The 16,937-nt window shown below is 41.4% G+C and overlaps 1 protein-coding gene across 1 annotated transcript; it reads right to left on the bottom strand.

Annotated features, from left to right (window-relative positions):
* Positions 1-8,258: 8,258 nt before the first annotated feature.
* Positions 8,259-16,416, bottom strand: LOC136768816 (tryptase-2-like). The gene is made up of 5 exons (XM_066723196.1): positions 16,227-16,416; positions 14,898-15,078; positions 14,246-14,520; positions 10,361-10,530; positions 8,259-8,817 (listed from the first exon to the last, which is right to left on the bottom strand). Exons 1-5 carry the CDS (start codon positions 16,279-16,281, stop codon positions 8,659-8,661), a joined length of 840 nt encoding a protein of 279 aa, XP_066579293.1. The 5' UTR covers positions 16,282-16,416; the 3' UTR covers positions 8,259-8,658.
* Positions 16,417-16,937: the final 521 nt, after the last annotated feature.

The following is a 16,937-nucleotide window of genomic DNA, read 5'->3' as shown; positions in this document are numbered from 1 at the left end:
CTGTAAATCATAGTGGAGAACTTGGCAGAACACAGTAAGGAGAGCCTGCTCACCCCATCCACTGCTGGCTGTGAGGATATGGAACTTGAGGGCATAATCCGCTGTGGATGATGTGCCCTGGCGAAGAGTAAGTAGTTGCTCACCAGAGTCCTTGCCCTGAGCAGGGTGGTTGAACACTTCCCTGAAGTGTGTTAGAAACGCTTTCAAGGACCTAGTGATGTCTCCCTGCTGGTGCCACACAGCCATTGCAGCACCCTGCCCATGCGGAGGGTGAAGACGAAGGCTATCTTGGCTTCCTCAATGGGAAATGAAGCAGGCTGTTGAGCGAAATACAAAGAACATTTATCTGGGGTGGCAAGACGAACAGGACACACTGCTGCATGTACTGCTGCCAAGGGGGTTGGTCTACATGGAGGCACTGCTGGTGGATCGCTGGGAGGGAGCCTCCATAGTAGTTCATCAAGGGCACTGTGCAGATGTGCAGCTGAACTTCATATTTTTCAAGTAATGAGCTCTGATGGTTCAGGGCGGTATGGAGCTCGGGTTGTCCCGCTGCATCCATGGTTTGGCTAAGTCTTCTGTCACGGAAGTGGTGGACTCAAGTGTGGGAAGAAGCAGGTGTGTAACAGTCCAGGTCAAAGAGCTGTCAAACAAGGCAATGCAAAAGCAGTGGTAGGGGTCATAGGCAGTAGGTCGATCGATCAGGTGTACAAACAGTCAGAGGGCAATCCAGGAGTCAAAAACACAGAGCGTAAATAAAGGTCAGGAAACCGTGAGATCAGCATACAAGAGGAACACTTAGAAATACAGAAAAACTGAGAAGACTCAGTATAGAATGAAACTAACAGAGGGTTTAAATACAGAACAGAGGGAAGGGATGTGTGGTGCTGGTCCAATGGGAGTTTAGTGAATGTACACTGAGGAATGTTAATTGGGTGATTGATCATTGTTGGCTTGAGTTACATTTTTATTTTATTTCAATGTTGTGTTTCTCTGAACATCTTATTCATCCTTGAGTAAGTTGGACATCTGACTGTACTAAATGGTGACAAGAAGGTAAAACTAGTGTTCCTATTACACAGGAAAGGTATTATTCTTGACAATGCATTTTATGATTTTCTTTCATAAGCATGCAAAGAAATAATTATCTGGGTCATTAAATATCATTCACAGGTTTTGTCTACAATTGTTGCTGATTTTTATACAAGGAATTCATATATTCTTTATTTGTATAAGTACTGCAGAGTCAGAAGGTGGCCTGTGGTGTTGGTCATCTGATGACAGATATGTCTAGCAGGGTATCTGTGAATCCTTATATGATGGTGTGATCCACCTGATCTCTCTCTGCAGCAGATCTGTCACTGTGGGTTTCTTATCTCTCCCATCTGATCTATACATCACAGAAACCACAGCTCCCTGTTTCTGAGAAAAGATCATGTATCAGTATGCGGGCTACTCGAGAAACATCACATACATCTTTTTGAGAAATGTGAGTAATCCTTAATCATTTTTTATCTGTCCATCTAGATAGCCCCTCCCCACTCAACACATTTGGTTCTGGCAAGGTTGTGTGAAGCTCTATATTGTTTTTAGTTTTTTTTAGTTCTGACAAATAAAATGTGAACTGAACTGTCAAAATAATTAAATTGACAGAGTAATCCGGAGCTCCTCTCTGGACAAAGACTAGGGGCCGGTTGCACAAAAAGTCTTAAATGCTTTTAAGACCATTTTTAGGCCTTAGACTTAAATTTAAGCCCAAAATAAATAGGCCTGTTGCACCAAAAAAAAAAAAAAAAAATCAGTTTGGTCTTAAATTGAAGTCATTTTTTAAGCCTACTCTACACCAGGCTTAAATGGGGGAAAGGTATCTCTTGCTATAGAAACTGACATGAAACCAACATGGCAGCACATATGCCAGGTAATTTCGATTTTTTTATATGAAAGGGCATACATACAAAGTAATGGAAGTTTAACTAATAATAGTTGCAACTAATTTGACACTGAAATGTTTAATTTAATGAATACAAACTGTATTCATACTTTAGGTGAACTATGACAAACCTATTATCTAGTATCTATTATAAAGAATGACAACTGTATTTACAACCAACAACTCTTAATAAATTACAATAATACTTTTCTCCTTCCCCATTAAACTCGAATCTTGCCATTTATAACTTTTGATTTCTAAATCAAGTTCTTCCCTTTACAACAAAAGATTTCCCTTCTGTATTTCCAACAATTCAATGTAATTAAAGGTCCTCTCTTTGAACCTAGTTTTAATTTTTTTGGTTTGAATGGGGCCGACATCTTCAGAATCGTATTATTAGTATTATTAAATATGTAAATGTCCTGTTGTTATGTAGTCAGTAAAACAGCTGTAAAATAAGCAATATATATATATATATATATATATATATATATATATATATATATATATATATATCAATAATTGTAACTATACAAATAAGCATACTTTAAAATGAGTATTTGTATTAAACACCACTCCCAAACAATATGCATATTATGTGATGTATTTATATATGTTTAATAGAACAAGTGTTTCAGCTATTATATCAGATGATGCTCAGTGAGGTTTGTAACTAGAGGGTTAGAAATGTACTGAGGAAAAGCAGGAAGTGTCGCCCCCTCGACGTGCTTATTAAACGTAAAAACGTAGTATACACTTTCTATTATTGATTGTACTGTATTTGAACATAACATGAACAGTGACGTGAAACGAAGTGCTTTTAAAAACGAATTTAAAAATACATTTACAGTGCGCACTACGGCGGGGTTGATGGCATTTCATTCCAGGCTTTATTTTTATACCCGTTTTATTATAGTTGCTCAACTATCGCAAATGTTTCATTTTCTGTGAAATTTGTATTTTTTACTTTACAAGCAGATTTTTTTTTTTTTTTTTTCGTTCTTCATAAAAATAATAAGACCAGACTTTGCTGCTGAGCAACATCAGGTGAGCCAGGGCTGACGTGAGACCCGCGGGGTTGTGTGTCGTGCAGCGGTCTCACCCACAGGTCTAACGCAAGTCCAGTTTCACAGGACTTAGACTAAGGCTAAGACTTAAAATAAGACCTTTTTAGTGCAACCGGCCCCAGAAGCCCCTCCAGAACCAGAGTCCGACAGCACTTCTCTAAGAGCAGAGACATCAATCCACTAAACCGGCCTGGATCGGCTACATAGTGAAAAACACCGCGCATTGTAGGAAAGGAGGTCAAACAGTTAAGTGTTTAAAGTGTCGTGTTCAGCCCTAGCCAGAAGTAGTTGCGCTTAATGTTGAACTCGTGTTTTACTGTACTTTAAAATAGAACCATTCATATTTAAACTTTATAATTAACAAGACTGGCACCACCCAGGCTGATAGACAAATTATGTAATGTTCAAATTGATATTAAAAGCAGAAGTATCTCGTTAAGCCTTTCTGTAGCCAAGTGTGAATTGTGCTTCATATTGAAAACTTATATGTGGTTATTGTACTTAAGCAAAGCACTTAGATCCAGCTTTACTAACGACAAGACTCGCACTTACCAGGCTTATACAAATGAAGAGGCGTTTAATTTAACACAATCAAAATCAACATCACGTCAGTCTTGTCATTTATTAAATTTGGATATCAATGGTTAAGTTTTAAGTACAGTAAACCACATTAAGCACAATGCAGCTTGGCTACAATACAATAGGGCTTAGAAAAGACAAGACAGTTATGCTTTTAATGTCATTTTAAACATCCAATCTTTTGTGTAACAGTTTGGAAAGTGTCAGTCTTGTCATTTATAGATGGGATGTAAACGGCTGTTTTAGTACAGTAAGTCACGTTGAGCGTTTTCTAAGTGATATTCACCTAAGTGAATTGTTATACACAGAGTAAGGTCATAATCATATTGTCTGTGTTAGTAAAAACATATCCATCCTTTATTCATAGTAGGACGTGCCTACCTTTAAACGTACAAACTCTGCAAAGTAATGGTTATGCTTAAAGCACATTAAAACACGTTAAGCTGTTTTAGACTGTCCCTCTGCTGCCGTGTGCTCAGCCATGTGTGATTTAATGGAGATCGACAGTGCGGTGATCATCTAGGATGCCTGACTACGCGCTGTGTTTGAGTCGGTGTGAAAACAGTCAGAAAGAACTGCGCATGCGCATACCGAACTGCAAATGTGAAAACGAAACTGCAAATATGTAAACGATATTGAACGAGCGCAGAATTGAATTTGCAAGCGTAAAATAAAAACCGTAAGTGTAGTTTTGAAGGTACAAGTTGTATTTCTGTGCTCGCTAATTTTTACAGTGAATTCACTCCATAATTTGGGACCATTAATGATCAGGCACATCCAGGGGCACCCCAGCTTCTGTCCATAGGATCTTCTGTAAGTTAGTTCTCAGTTCATGTTCTTACTTTGTTTCATTGCCTTTGTTTCAATTACAAAAAAATAACTATTTTACACAGCATGGCCACTTCCTATAGCTTCTGGTAAGAGTATATTGAAATAGCATAACTGGACATTTAACAAATTGATAATGAAGAGGATTTAACTTTCTCTCAATTATTTTTTATTTTTATTGTATTTTTCAATAATGTTTTAGGTCGTTTTCCACCATTTTCTACTTAAATTGGAAAATAAACATTGAAAATAATCAATAACCGCTTTTCTGATAATCAGTATAAGAACAAAAAAACAAGAAACATTACAAACGAGAGGAGGCCATTCAACCCATTGCCGCGTTTCCACCGGCGGAGCGTCCGGACGCGCCTGTTCTGAGCCGGTTAACAGCGCCGTGACGTCCGTCCACTGAGGACACGAGTCTCTATCAGAGGAGCGAGTCTGACTGAGACACAGGAGGACAGCAGACACAGTGTGAAGATCTCATCTCAAGAGCCGAGCGATCACCAAGAAATGACAGCATGGAGTGAAATCCAGTACAGAGACAATGACTGATACAGTTCATACCAGTGCATTAAACACTGTGATTCACAGACTAGTGACAATAAACTGCAGGATAATAATGTATTAATATTGAATGACAGCTGTGTGTGTGAATGTGTGCAGGACAATCCAGACACAGTCAGTGTGAAGGAACACGAGTCATTAACGTGTCCATTTACAAGTTAAATTAATGAGTAAATTAATACAGCAGATCTGGGTTTCCTCTAAAACATAAGGACTGGATTCATAAATGTGTCCATAAACGCCATGACTGAGACGCGCACTTTAGTTCAATTAAAGCTGCTATATTGTATCTGGATGATTAATGTGAAACGTGTGGATTTTGTCTCAACTGTAACTTGCCCTGGTTAAGGATCTGATAAGTACATTATAAATAATACGGCAAAAAGTATCGTTTGCATTACAAATCTGTAGTAAGAGTAATAAGTGTGCGTTTAAAATACATATATATACCAGCACAAAATGATGACGATATTAATATCAATACATATTCGCTATTTAGTATTATTGTCGCGCATGGAAACGTATTCTTATGGGAACATGCTTGTGTGAATATAATGTCGTCTCTACACGTCCAGCTCTTCTAATATCTCTAACAGAAACGTGTATTTATTCGCTGTTTCCAGTCCTGTAAAGCACAAATAATAAAACAGACACACAGTCCTCTCTCGTCAGGTGAGTCGCAGTGTTTCTGTGTGTTTGTAACACGAACACAAATCAAACCCACAGTCGCTGCTGCTCCTCAGGACGGATCTCAGCGACTGCTTTTGCAAAAAAAGCTCTGGGACTCCGGTACGTCATGACACGACACGACGCTTAAACCAGTGGAACCGAGACATTAGTGAACCAAGGATCCTATCCAGTCTATTTTTGAATGTCCCCAAATTGTTGGCTTCAATCACATCTCATTAGTATTAATAGTTGAGTTGGCAACAAAATAAACATGAAATATCAGCCTTTTATGAAACCAAGTTATAGTTCCAAATTAATTAATAAATTCATTAATATATAAATAGTACCCCAAGAAACAACAAAAGATCTAAATGAAGATGGTTTATTGAAATATCTATTGCATTGAAATTCGAAGTTCAAGTGTAATATCTCAGAAACAGGAGCTGCAGTTTGAGAATCATAAGAGAGTAACTGTGCTGTGTGTTATCAGTGCACAAAGGCAAATGAGCAACTATAATGAATTAACGCTTCAATAATGCAAAAAAGAAAAAAAAATGTTATATGTATTATGTAGACTGAAAATATAAAAAATATATATTTGTATTATTTTATATTTACGTCTCTTTGGCATTCATTGTACAGTGCTATGGTCTCCTGTAATCTGACCTAAGATGTACAATGCTAGTGTTAGAGAGCCACATTATTTTCATTGGCCCTTAACTTGTAACAGCTTAAATTGTGTCGTTATTTTAACTGGAACAATTGCACAACTTTTCCAGATTTGTGGAGAAATAAATCATTAAAGAAGTGCAGCCCCAGACCAGGTGTTTGAATGCTTTGCAGGTTTATTGCGGTTCAGCAGAGTCTCAGTACAACTGATCTCTCATAGCAGAGCAGAGCCAAGAGCAGCAGCTGATATCACAGTGGGAGAGGAGAGAGCAGGGCAGCCCTCAGGAATGAACACAGAGAATGATCTGGACACACAGAAATACACTCTTTTCCCAGAAGCGTTTTACTGTAATTTAAAATCGTCTGTTATCACAGTTTCATTTAGAATAATTTATGTCAAATAACCATATTTTCAATGTACAGTGGGGGAAAAAAGTATTTGATCCCCTGCTGATTTTGTACGTTTGCCCACTGACAAAGAAATGATCAGTCTATAATTTTAATGGTAGGTGTATTTTAACATTGAGAGACAGAATAACAACAAAAAAATCCAGAAAAATGCATTTAAAAAAGTTATAAATTGATTTGCATGTTAATGAGGGAAATAAGTATTTGATCCCCTATAAATCAGCAAGAGTTCTGGCTCCCAGGTGTCTTTTATACAGGTAACGAGCTGAGATTAGGAGCACTCTCTTAAAGGGAGTGCTCCTAATCTCAGCTCGTTACCTGTATAAAAGACACCTGTCCACAGAAGCAATCAATCAATCAGATTCCAAACTCTCCACCATGGCCAAGACCAAAGAGCTGTCCAAGGATGTCAGGGACAAGATTGTAGACCTACACAAGGCTGGAATGGGCTACAAGACCATCACCAAGCAGCTTGGTGAGAAGGTGACAACAGTTGGTGCGATTATTCACAAATGGAAGAAACGCAAAATAACTGTCAGTCTCCCTCGGTCTGGGGCTCCATGCAAGATCCTCGTGGACTTTCAATGATCATGAGAACGGTGAGGAATCAGCCCAGAACTACACGGGAGGATCTTGTTAATGATCTCAAGGCAGCTGGGACCATAGTCACCAAGAAAACAATTGGTAACACACTACGCCGTGAAGGACTGAAATCCTGCAGCGCCCGCAAGGTTCCCCTGCTCAAGAAAGCACATGTACAGGCCCGTCTGAAGTTTGCCAACATCTGAATGGTTCAGAGGAGAACTGGGTGAAAGTGTTGTGGTCAGATGAGACCAAAATCGAGCTCTTTGGCATCAATTCAACTCGCCGTGTTTGGAGGAGGAGGAATGACCCCAAGAACACCATCCCCACCGTCAAACATGGAGGTGGAAACATTATGCTTTGGGGGTGTTTTTCTGCTAAGGGGACAAGACAACTGCACCGCATCAAAGGGACGATGGACGGGGCCATGTACCGTCAAATCTTGGGTGAGAACCTCCTTCCCTCAGCCAGGGCATTGAAAATGGGTCGTGGATGGGTATTCCAGCATGACAATGACCCAAAACACACAGCCAAGGCAACAAAGGAGTGGCTCAAGAAGGAGCACATTAAGGTCCTGGAGTGGCCTAGCCAGTCTCCAGACCTTAATCCCATAGAAAATCTGTGGAGGGAGCTGAAGGTTCGAGTTGCCAAACATCAGCCTCGAAACCTTAATGACTTGGAGAGGATCTGCAAAGAGGAGTGGGACAAAATGCCTCCTGAGATGTGTGCAAACCTGGTGGCCAACTACAAGAAACGTCTGACCTCTGTGATTCCCAACAAGGGTTTTGCCACCAAGTACTAAGTCGAAGGGGTCAAATACTTATTTCCCTCATTAACATGCAAATCAATGTATAACTTATTTTAAATGCATTTTTCTGGATTTTTTTGTTGTTATTCTGTCTGTCACTGTTAAAATACACCTACCATTAAAATTATAGACTGATAATTTCTTTGTCAGTGGGCAAACGTACAAAATCAGCAGGGGATCAAATACTTTTTTCCCCCACTGTATGTATTTAATCATACTAATTGCTATATATAGAACAGGTATTTTAATTATAATATTTGTTATTGATTGTTATTGAATGTACTGTGATTGCTTTAGAAATAATGCAGGAAATAATGTGGAGTCCCTCAGTAATAAACACACTAGGACTGGGGGGGACCTGGGGGGAGAGATGTCAGAGAGTCCGTCAGAAAAACACACACAACAGGACAGGGAGCCACGGGGACAGAGGGGACAGGGGGAACAGTGCAGGTGATATAAACTGCTGGTCTGAACAGAGATCAGATCTGGGAGCAGCAGAGTGTGCAGTGAGCCAGCCAGCCAGGTAGGGGGCGCTGTCCCCAGTAGGAACCTCAGACCCCACTGTGTTTCTTTATCCAGGTCCGGAAGCTGGAAACCCGGGTGAAGACCCCTGGGAATTCAGGGTTTCCACAGCCGTACCCAATACTGGTGATCCCAGCCAGGACCCAGCAGCTTGCTCTCTTACATACAAGAGGACCCCCAGAGTCACCCTGTAGAAAGAGTGTGTGGGAGAGGGAGAATGAGGGAGAGAAGGAGAGAAAGAGAGACAGAGGTTCACTCCATCAATCATTCTCAAATTTATAGAAGATCTTCTCACAATCAGCCAGTGCTGTCTGGATTATACATACCAGTTTGGAGAGAGCAGTGTCTGGAGTATAAGGCCCAGTGAATTTACGTGAATTTTACCCTTACTTTTCATCATAACTAGTATTTAAGTTTAAGTGTTTTGCATAAAACAACTTAAGTAAACTCACATAAGAGGGAGGTAAGGAAACATACTTAAGTTGGTCACATAAATATATATACTTAAATATTTACTTAACCCTGCTGTAGTACCATGGGGTCTCTGTGACCCCACCCCAATGGTACGGTCAATGTAACTTTTTTCATTGTACCAGAGCAGGGTTAAGTTAGTTTATGCAAAAAATAATACATTTTGATTAAAAACATAAGGGAACAATTCAGGTACCGTAAAGCCTTTTTATAATGGCCACATTTCTGCACATTGAAAATGAAGGTGAAACAGTGCTTCACACAAGGGTATTCAGAGAGAGAGAATCCTGTGGATACACTGGATAATGAAATGATAAAAAACTACTGGTTGAGACATTCAATATGTCAAATATCTGCAATGCTGATGGGTTTAGAAGCACAAACTAGAAGGAATCACACATTGCTCCCTGTTCTACAGGTACTAGTAGCACTCCAATGTTATTTATTATTTTATATATTCACAAATCTACAGTTAGCAATATAATACACAAGTTCTTTATTTTATTTCAGTAATTGTCCTCAGTAGTTTTCCTCTGCATAATGATGTTTTGTTGGTTTACATTTTCTGTTATTTCATCCCTCAGATTTTAGTGTCACCTGAGGATTGAATCTGGACATCAACATATTTTTCCTTTCACTGTACTCGTCAAGTCAAACATTTTTGTTCTTCTTCAGACCATTTGGGGTTTCGTCTCTGCCACTTCCTAGAGCAAATCTACATAAAACACTTATCTGAGGCGTCCTGCCGTTTCTATGGCAACCAGCCCGAAGCGCTCAGTAAGCTTACAGTCTATTGGCTGTAGAAACAGTTGAGGAGCAAGACACATAAGGGATTTTCCTAACTAAGGGGAATACTTAAGGTGATCTATGCAATACTCTAAATTAATCCCCTTAGGTAAAGGAAACATTTCCTTAAATTAACAACTTAAGAGAAGTACCTCTAGACTATAGAGCCCAGATTTGAAAGAGTGCTGCCTGGAATATTAGGACAAACCTACTCTGCAAAATGGGTTACCACCTTATTTACTTTTCAATGTATTGCTCTTGCTGCAGGCATGACACCAACAACATAAATACATTTCAGCCACAAACCTTCCAGTTACACTCGTATAACAACAGGAACAGATTGCAGATTTCTCCATCATGCTCATTGCCATTATATCCCGCATGGTATGCCACCTGGAAATGTGTGCTATTTCATCTTTGCCATCGCGGATGTCTGTTCTATGAGGTGCCAAATGACTGTTGTCTACAACTCACTTGGCAGGTATCCTTCCCTCCAGCTTTGTCTCCAGCACACATCATCTTTGAAGTGATTTTGATCTTGGGCAGATCTGTCTTCGGTGGCTTCTTGTACATCTGTTCGCAGCGCTTGTTTTTTATGATGGGCAGCTGGACTTCTTGCAGATTATAAGGCTCCTTCAGTTGCACTGGAGACAGAGAAACACACACTTGCATATGTATCTTAATTGTATGAACCTGTTGTCATCTTCGGGATTATGCAACAGAAGCATGTTTAACCTACAATGACAAGATAGAGTTATAGAGTGAAGTTTATAGCCCTGAGACCGATAGAGACCAGCTGTGTGTTACTGCTGATGGATACACTGAGGATAAAAACTAATTAAAGATTTTATTTCTTCTTGCATTAACACGTGTACAACTATGTAATGAGTTTTGCTTCATGTGATGTATTCCGTATATACACTCACCTAAAGGATTATTAGGAACACCTGTTCAATTTCTCATTAATGCAATTATCTAACCAACCAATCACATGGCAGTTGCTTCAATGCATTTAGGGGTGTGGTCCTGGTCAAGACAATCTCCTGAACTCCAAACTGAATGTCTGAATGGGAAAGAAAGGTGATTTAAGCCATTTTGAGCGTGGCATGGTTGTTGGTGCCAGACGGGCCGGTCTGAGTATTTCACAATCTGCTCAGTTACTGGGATTTTCACGCACAACCATTTCTAGGGTTTACAAAGAATGGTGTGAAAAGGGAAAAACATCCAGTATGCGGCAGTCCTGTGGGCGAAAATGCCTTGTTGATGCTAGAGGTCAGAGGAGAATGGGCCGACTGATTCAAGCTGATAGAAGAGCAACTTTGATTGAAATAACCACTCGTTACAACCGAGGTATGCAGCAAAGCATTTGTGAAGCCACAACACGTACAACCTTGAGGCGGATGGGCTACAACAGCAGAAGACCCCACCGGGTACCACTCATCTTCACTACAAATAGGAAAAAGAGGCTACAATTTGCACAAGCTCACCAAAATTGGACAGTTGAAGACTGGAAAAATGTTGCCTGGTCTGATGAGTCTCGATTTCTGTTGAGACATTCAGATGGTAGAGTCAGAATTTGGCGTAAACAGAATGAGAACATGGATCCATCATGCCTTGTTACCACTGTGCAGGCTGGTGGTGGTGGTGTAATGGTGTGGGGGATGTTTTCTTGGCACACTTTAGGCCCCTTAGTGCCAATTGGGCATCGTTTAAATGCCACGGCCTACCTGAGCATTGTTTCTGACCATGTCCATCCCTTTATGACCACCATGTACCCATCCTCTGATGGCTACTTCCAGCAGGATAATGCACCATGTCACAAAGGTCGAATCATTTCAAATTGGTTTCTTGAACATGACAATGAGTTCACTGTACTAAACTGGCCCCCACAGTCACCAGATCTGAACCCAATAGAGCATCTTTGGGATGTGGTGGAACGGGAGCTTCGTGCCCTGGATGTGCATCCCACAAATCTCCATCAACTGCAAGATGCTATCCTATCGATATGGGCCAACATTTCTAAAGAATGCTTTCAGCACCTTGTTGAATCAATGCCACGTAGAATTAAGGCAGTTCTGAAGGCGAAAGGGGGTCAAACACAGTATTAGTATGGTGTTCCTAATAATCCTTTAGGTGAGTGTATATAGTATATCCAGGATATAAATGCTAAGGGCCCATATGGAAAATATTAATATTTTTAATGTCTTGCTGAAATGTGTGAGCCATATCTTTTTCATATGACACAAGTGGCCCCTTTTTTGTATATAAGAAATAAATTAGATACATTTCAAAGATGTTTTAGTCTGTAAACCATATTATAGCGATTCTGAAACCTCGCTAAGAGGCTGTGGACAGTTGCATCAAACAACTTAGTTTTCATCATACATCAGAATTTTTACTTTTACTGTACTTGTTTCTATGGTAAGTGGCATGCAGCACTGAGTAAGTTTACAGTCTATTGAGGAGCAAGACACCCAACAGGATCTCCCTAACCTAAGGGGAATACTTAAGGTGGTTTACGCAAAACTCTTATTCAATCCCCTTAGGTAAGGGAAAGTATCCTTAAGTTAACTACTTAATAGTACTCAAGGTGTTTCATGCAGCCAGACAATAGGCCTTTTAATGATATGGTAAAGTCACTGCACTGTGGTGCAGAAGAATGGGGTTTGAGTCTGTGGCCGGAACCCTATGGTACGTTACAGTACATGTATTTAACTTGTTGTACATATATTATAGAAATGAATAAATGTAAATATATTTAAATATATCCAATGTATTTTAAATATACAGACAAAGGCCCACATTCAGGCTTGAAGCAAAGGATCACACATATCCAAGCACTTAGTTCGGCCAAAGCTGTACTAAGGTGGGACTTGCGGGCTCTGGACAAAACAGTCTTTTAATTGTCTCATTTATACTGAGCACCTGCTCTCCTTGTTTTGCACAGCTCACTCCACTGAGACGGCTCTCCTGGCAGTCACTGACTCCCTCAGCTGTGCTCAAGCGGCCTCCCTCTCCTCAGTCCTCATCCTCCTTGATCTCTCCACATCATTTGACACCATCAATCACTCCATCCTCCTCTCCTGCCTCGCTGACCTTGGAATCTCTGGGACTGCTCTCACCTGGTTCTCCTCCTGCCTGAGCGACCGGACCTACCAAGTGCCATGGCGAGGTTCCTCATCCACCCCCCAACCTATCCTCAAAGGCGTACCCCAAGGCTCTGTCCTGGGCCCCCTCCTGTTCTCTCTCTACACTTGAACCCTGGGCCCCCTCATCGCATCCCATTGTTTCACTTACCATTTTTACGCAGATGATGCCCAGATCTTCCTGTCTTTTCCCTCTTCTGACCCTCTCATCCCCTCTCGCATCTCTTTCTGCTTGTCTGCTATCTCTGCCTGGATGCACTCACACCACCTCAAGCTCATCCTCTCCAAATTGGATCTTCTCTCACCTTCTGCTGATCTCTCCATCTCAATCCCCTTGGAATCTACAAATATCTCTCCCTCTTCTTCCTCTAAGAACCTAGGAGTCACCCTCGATCCTGCGCTCTCCTACACTCAGCACATCACCACGCTGACATGCACCTGCAGAGTCTTCCTGAGCAACATACGCCGAATCCGTCCCTTCCTCACGAACTACTCGACTCAGCTGCTCGTCCAGTCACTGGTCCTCTCCTGCCTGGACTACTGCAACTCCCTCCTGGCCGGCCTGCCTGCATCTACTACCCGCCGCTCCAGCTCATCCAGAACTCTGCGGCTCGTCTGGTATTCTCTCTGCCTCGATTCGCACACGCTGCTCCACTGCTCCGCTCCCTCCACTGGCTTCCGATAGCGGCACGCATTCAGTTCAAGACACTGACCCTCACCTACTGCTGTCTCGACAACACTGCACCAAGTTACTTTCAGACACTTGTCTCTCCATACATCCCCTCCAGACCACTGCGCTCCTCCAGTGCCAGAAGACTAAACCTGCCTACTCTCCACTCTCCTTCCTCCAGAGCCACTCCTTCTCATCCCTGGCCACAAAGTGGTGGAACGACCTGCCCTTGAGTCCTTGACCTCCTTCCTTTATATTGTTTACTGTATATCTCATGTACACTTGTGTAAATTTGAATTTGTAAATGTATTATGCCTTGAACTGCACTGTATTTTTGCACTTTGTATTGCTCTTATATTTTGTAAGTCGCCCTGGAAAAGGGTCTCTGCTAATAAATCAATAATAATAATAATAATAATAATAATAATAATAATAATAATAATAATATCTATCATATATTCTTAATATATGTTTGATCTATATGTGTGATCCAGCCCACTGTCTACCACTGGATCAATCTGAGTATTTCAGCTTTGCTCCTACCGTTCTCTTTGATTTCCCCCCAGCCTGTAGCCCAGCACTGCCAGTGCGAAGTAAAGTCATCAGCCGCAGCCTCGGGCAGAGAGACTGGCTGGATGTACTGGGTGAAGTACACTGGCTCGCTGAGCTCCACCAGGGCGATGTCGTGGCCCTTCTCGCTTTTGTTAATCACATATTTCTCATGTCTGATGAACTTCTTCATGGTCCGTGTGTGTAGATTGGGGTCTTTCAGCTTGGACACTCCCAGAATCACCGTAGCATTATCCAGCTTATAGGGACTGAAATAATACTATTATTATTATAGAACAGAACAGCATTGACAGATCTGTAATGGGGCTCATGATGTATCTGACCTTTGAAAGTGGAGATTAGAGATGTCACACCTCCCCACTGCAAACAGATGTAAGCAATGAACCTCATTTTGCACATATAAATAAATCTGCGAATGACAGACTGAAATATATTCAAAGCATATCCCAGTATATTTTAAATAAAGGGCCCAGTCTTGGTATATGAATTGTATTAGGATCTACCATATGTTAAAAAAAAAATCCACAAGTGTATCCTTTGCTCTGGAGGCTGGAGTCTGATGGGCTGCAACACGCTGCTGGTGTGCGTGTGTTTCGAGAGCTTAAGACACACAGGAGACACTCACCTGTCAAAGCAGTGCGCTGCCGTGAGAACCCAGTGCTCACTGATCAGGGAGCCTCCACATCTCCGAGCTTTTGTAGGCTCAGTCTTCAGACTGATCTGGAGAAAGACCTGCCAGGGCCACTGTCCCTTCTTTGCATCTTGACCACCGATTATAGAGCTCCTGGACAGAGGACTGCTGAACACTGTGGAGAGAGAGAGAGAGAGAGAGAGAGAGAGAAAGAGAGGAAGTAGATTACATAAATTACATGACACAAGCCTGAGTTGGCTTGAGAAACATGTCACAGGCTGACGTTGGTGCATAATTATTTGAGCATTTTTTTTATTTCATGATTGGACTTATTTTTACATTTTGATTATCACTACTATTATTATTACTATGTTTCTTATTTTTTTGAATGGTTTTGTTATTGTACACTCCTTATATTTCATGAGATTTATTTTGTAGCATTAATGGCACTGATTTGAATGCACTACACGCCGCACCTGGAGACTCGTAATGGATGTGCTCTCCCCAGAGCCAATATGAACCAATGGGACATACTGGTTCAGTTTCTGCCGAGTGGTGATTGGATTGAATGGGGGGGGGGGTGGTTCGAGTGTTAAACACGTATTTCATAAAACGATAGTGATAGTTTTATTTCCCGTACCCCACTGATAATTGTTGCTGAACCCAGGACTGGTTTTAAAGATTTTAGATTATTTTAACCAGGGTTTTTATAATTTTAAGAACAGTGACTGCTGTTTTTATTTTGTCTTAGCCTAGGAGAAAGTGCGGCTAATGATCTGGAGTGGAGCCCTAAACGGAAACGCTAGAGCCTGCAGAGGACTGACTGGCTCAAGACTATAGGGACTCCAGTTTTATCCACTGGCTTCTTTGATTTGCTGAACTGCCACTTCCAGAAATACACTGGACCCTTGCTGCTATTTATTTTATATTTTTATCTTTGTTAAATTTTACTTTTGTTTTTAGAGTTCTTATGTGAGAATAATATACTGTTCATTGATGCTTGTGCTGCCTATGCTGTGGTGTTTGGGTGGTGGTGTGGCTCCCATTCAAAGTTATTTCGAACCTGGGCAGCATTTGGTGAAGGGCAATATATTTCTGGGATGCAAATCCCCAGTGGCATAGTCGGAGCTACAAACTTTAAGAGTGCCACTGTGACAAACATACATTTAGTCAGATGGGCTTGGAATTTTGTGTCCCCCAAAATACCCAGCTGTAGAAATGTAAGTCGCCCTAGATAAGGGCGTCTGCTAAATGACGATAATGTAATTTTGTGCCCTCCTTTTCAACCCCCTCCCCATGTGAGTTTCTAAATTGCATTCTTACCTCCACAGGTATTCAGTGTCAGCAGGCAACCCAGCAGCAGCTGTGGGAGGAGCATCTTAACCTTGTGGATCTGAGGGGAGTCTGTCTGTGCGTCTGGCCGTCCAGGATCTCCAGAGAACAGCACTCCTCTGTGCAGGTCTCTGGGGTGAGTGGGCCGTCAGAAACCGTTACACCACCACTGTTTCCTGTAATTTCTAGCAGGTGACGAGAGGGCGAGGGGTTTAGAGGGGTCTCTGAATCCTTACAGGCTCCTCCTCTGTGCTGTGTACACATTATTTCTTCCTACACACCTCTCACTGTGGTTTCTGCATTCTTCACCTCTGCTTCACACATCACTGTTACCGTTTCACATCAGCTTCTTAGATCTTGTCACTTTTCGGTCTGTGCTAGCTGCTGAGAAACAAACAAATACATCTTCTCGAGAAGTGTGTGTACCTGTTAGTGTGCTTATTTGCTTTGAGTGTGTGCTTATGTGCCCCCCACCCATAAGGCTTTAGAACTGACAGTTGCAACACAAAGATAGCAAGGAGCAGTGGTGTAGTGGGTGAAAGAGGGGGCACATATTATTATATGTGTGCAGCAGGCCTCATTGGAGCCTGCTGCACACAAACGCAGTCAGAGAGCTGCACAGTTGCAACACCTCTACCCCCTTTGCAATGTTTTTTATGGTTATGTATTTCCCATCATGCTCCACCTGCCAAAGTTGGAGCT

The sequence above is a fragment of the Amia ocellicauda genome, chromosome 14, assembly GCF_036373705.1.
Source record: "Amia ocellicauda isolate fAmiCal2 chromosome 14, fAmiCal2.hap1, whole genome shotgun sequence".
In the NCBI taxonomy this organism is placed as follows: domain Eukaryota; kingdom Metazoa; phylum Chordata; class Actinopteri; order Amiiformes; family Amiidae; genus Amia; species Amia ocellicauda.
The sequence above is the reverse complement of the archived record's forward strand: the minus strand, read 5'-3'. Positions and strand labels throughout refer to the sequence as shown.

What these genes read in the sequence shown, in the direction of transcription:
- LOC136768816 (XM_066723196.1), bottom strand. Translation starts at nt 16,281, where the DNA reads ATGCTCCTCCCACAGCTGCTGCTGGGTTGCCTGCTGACACTGAATACC. An exon ending in GACACTGAATACCTGTGGAG is followed by an intron (nt 15,079 to 16,226) that starts GTAAGAATGCAA and finishes CTCTCTCCACAG; the next exon opens with TGTTCAGCAGTCCTCTGTCC. An exon ending in GAGGGAAGGATACCTGCCAA is followed by an intron (nt 8,818 to 10,360) that starts GTGAGTTGTAGA and finishes CTCTTTCTACAG; the next exon opens with GGTGACTCTGGGGGTCCTCT.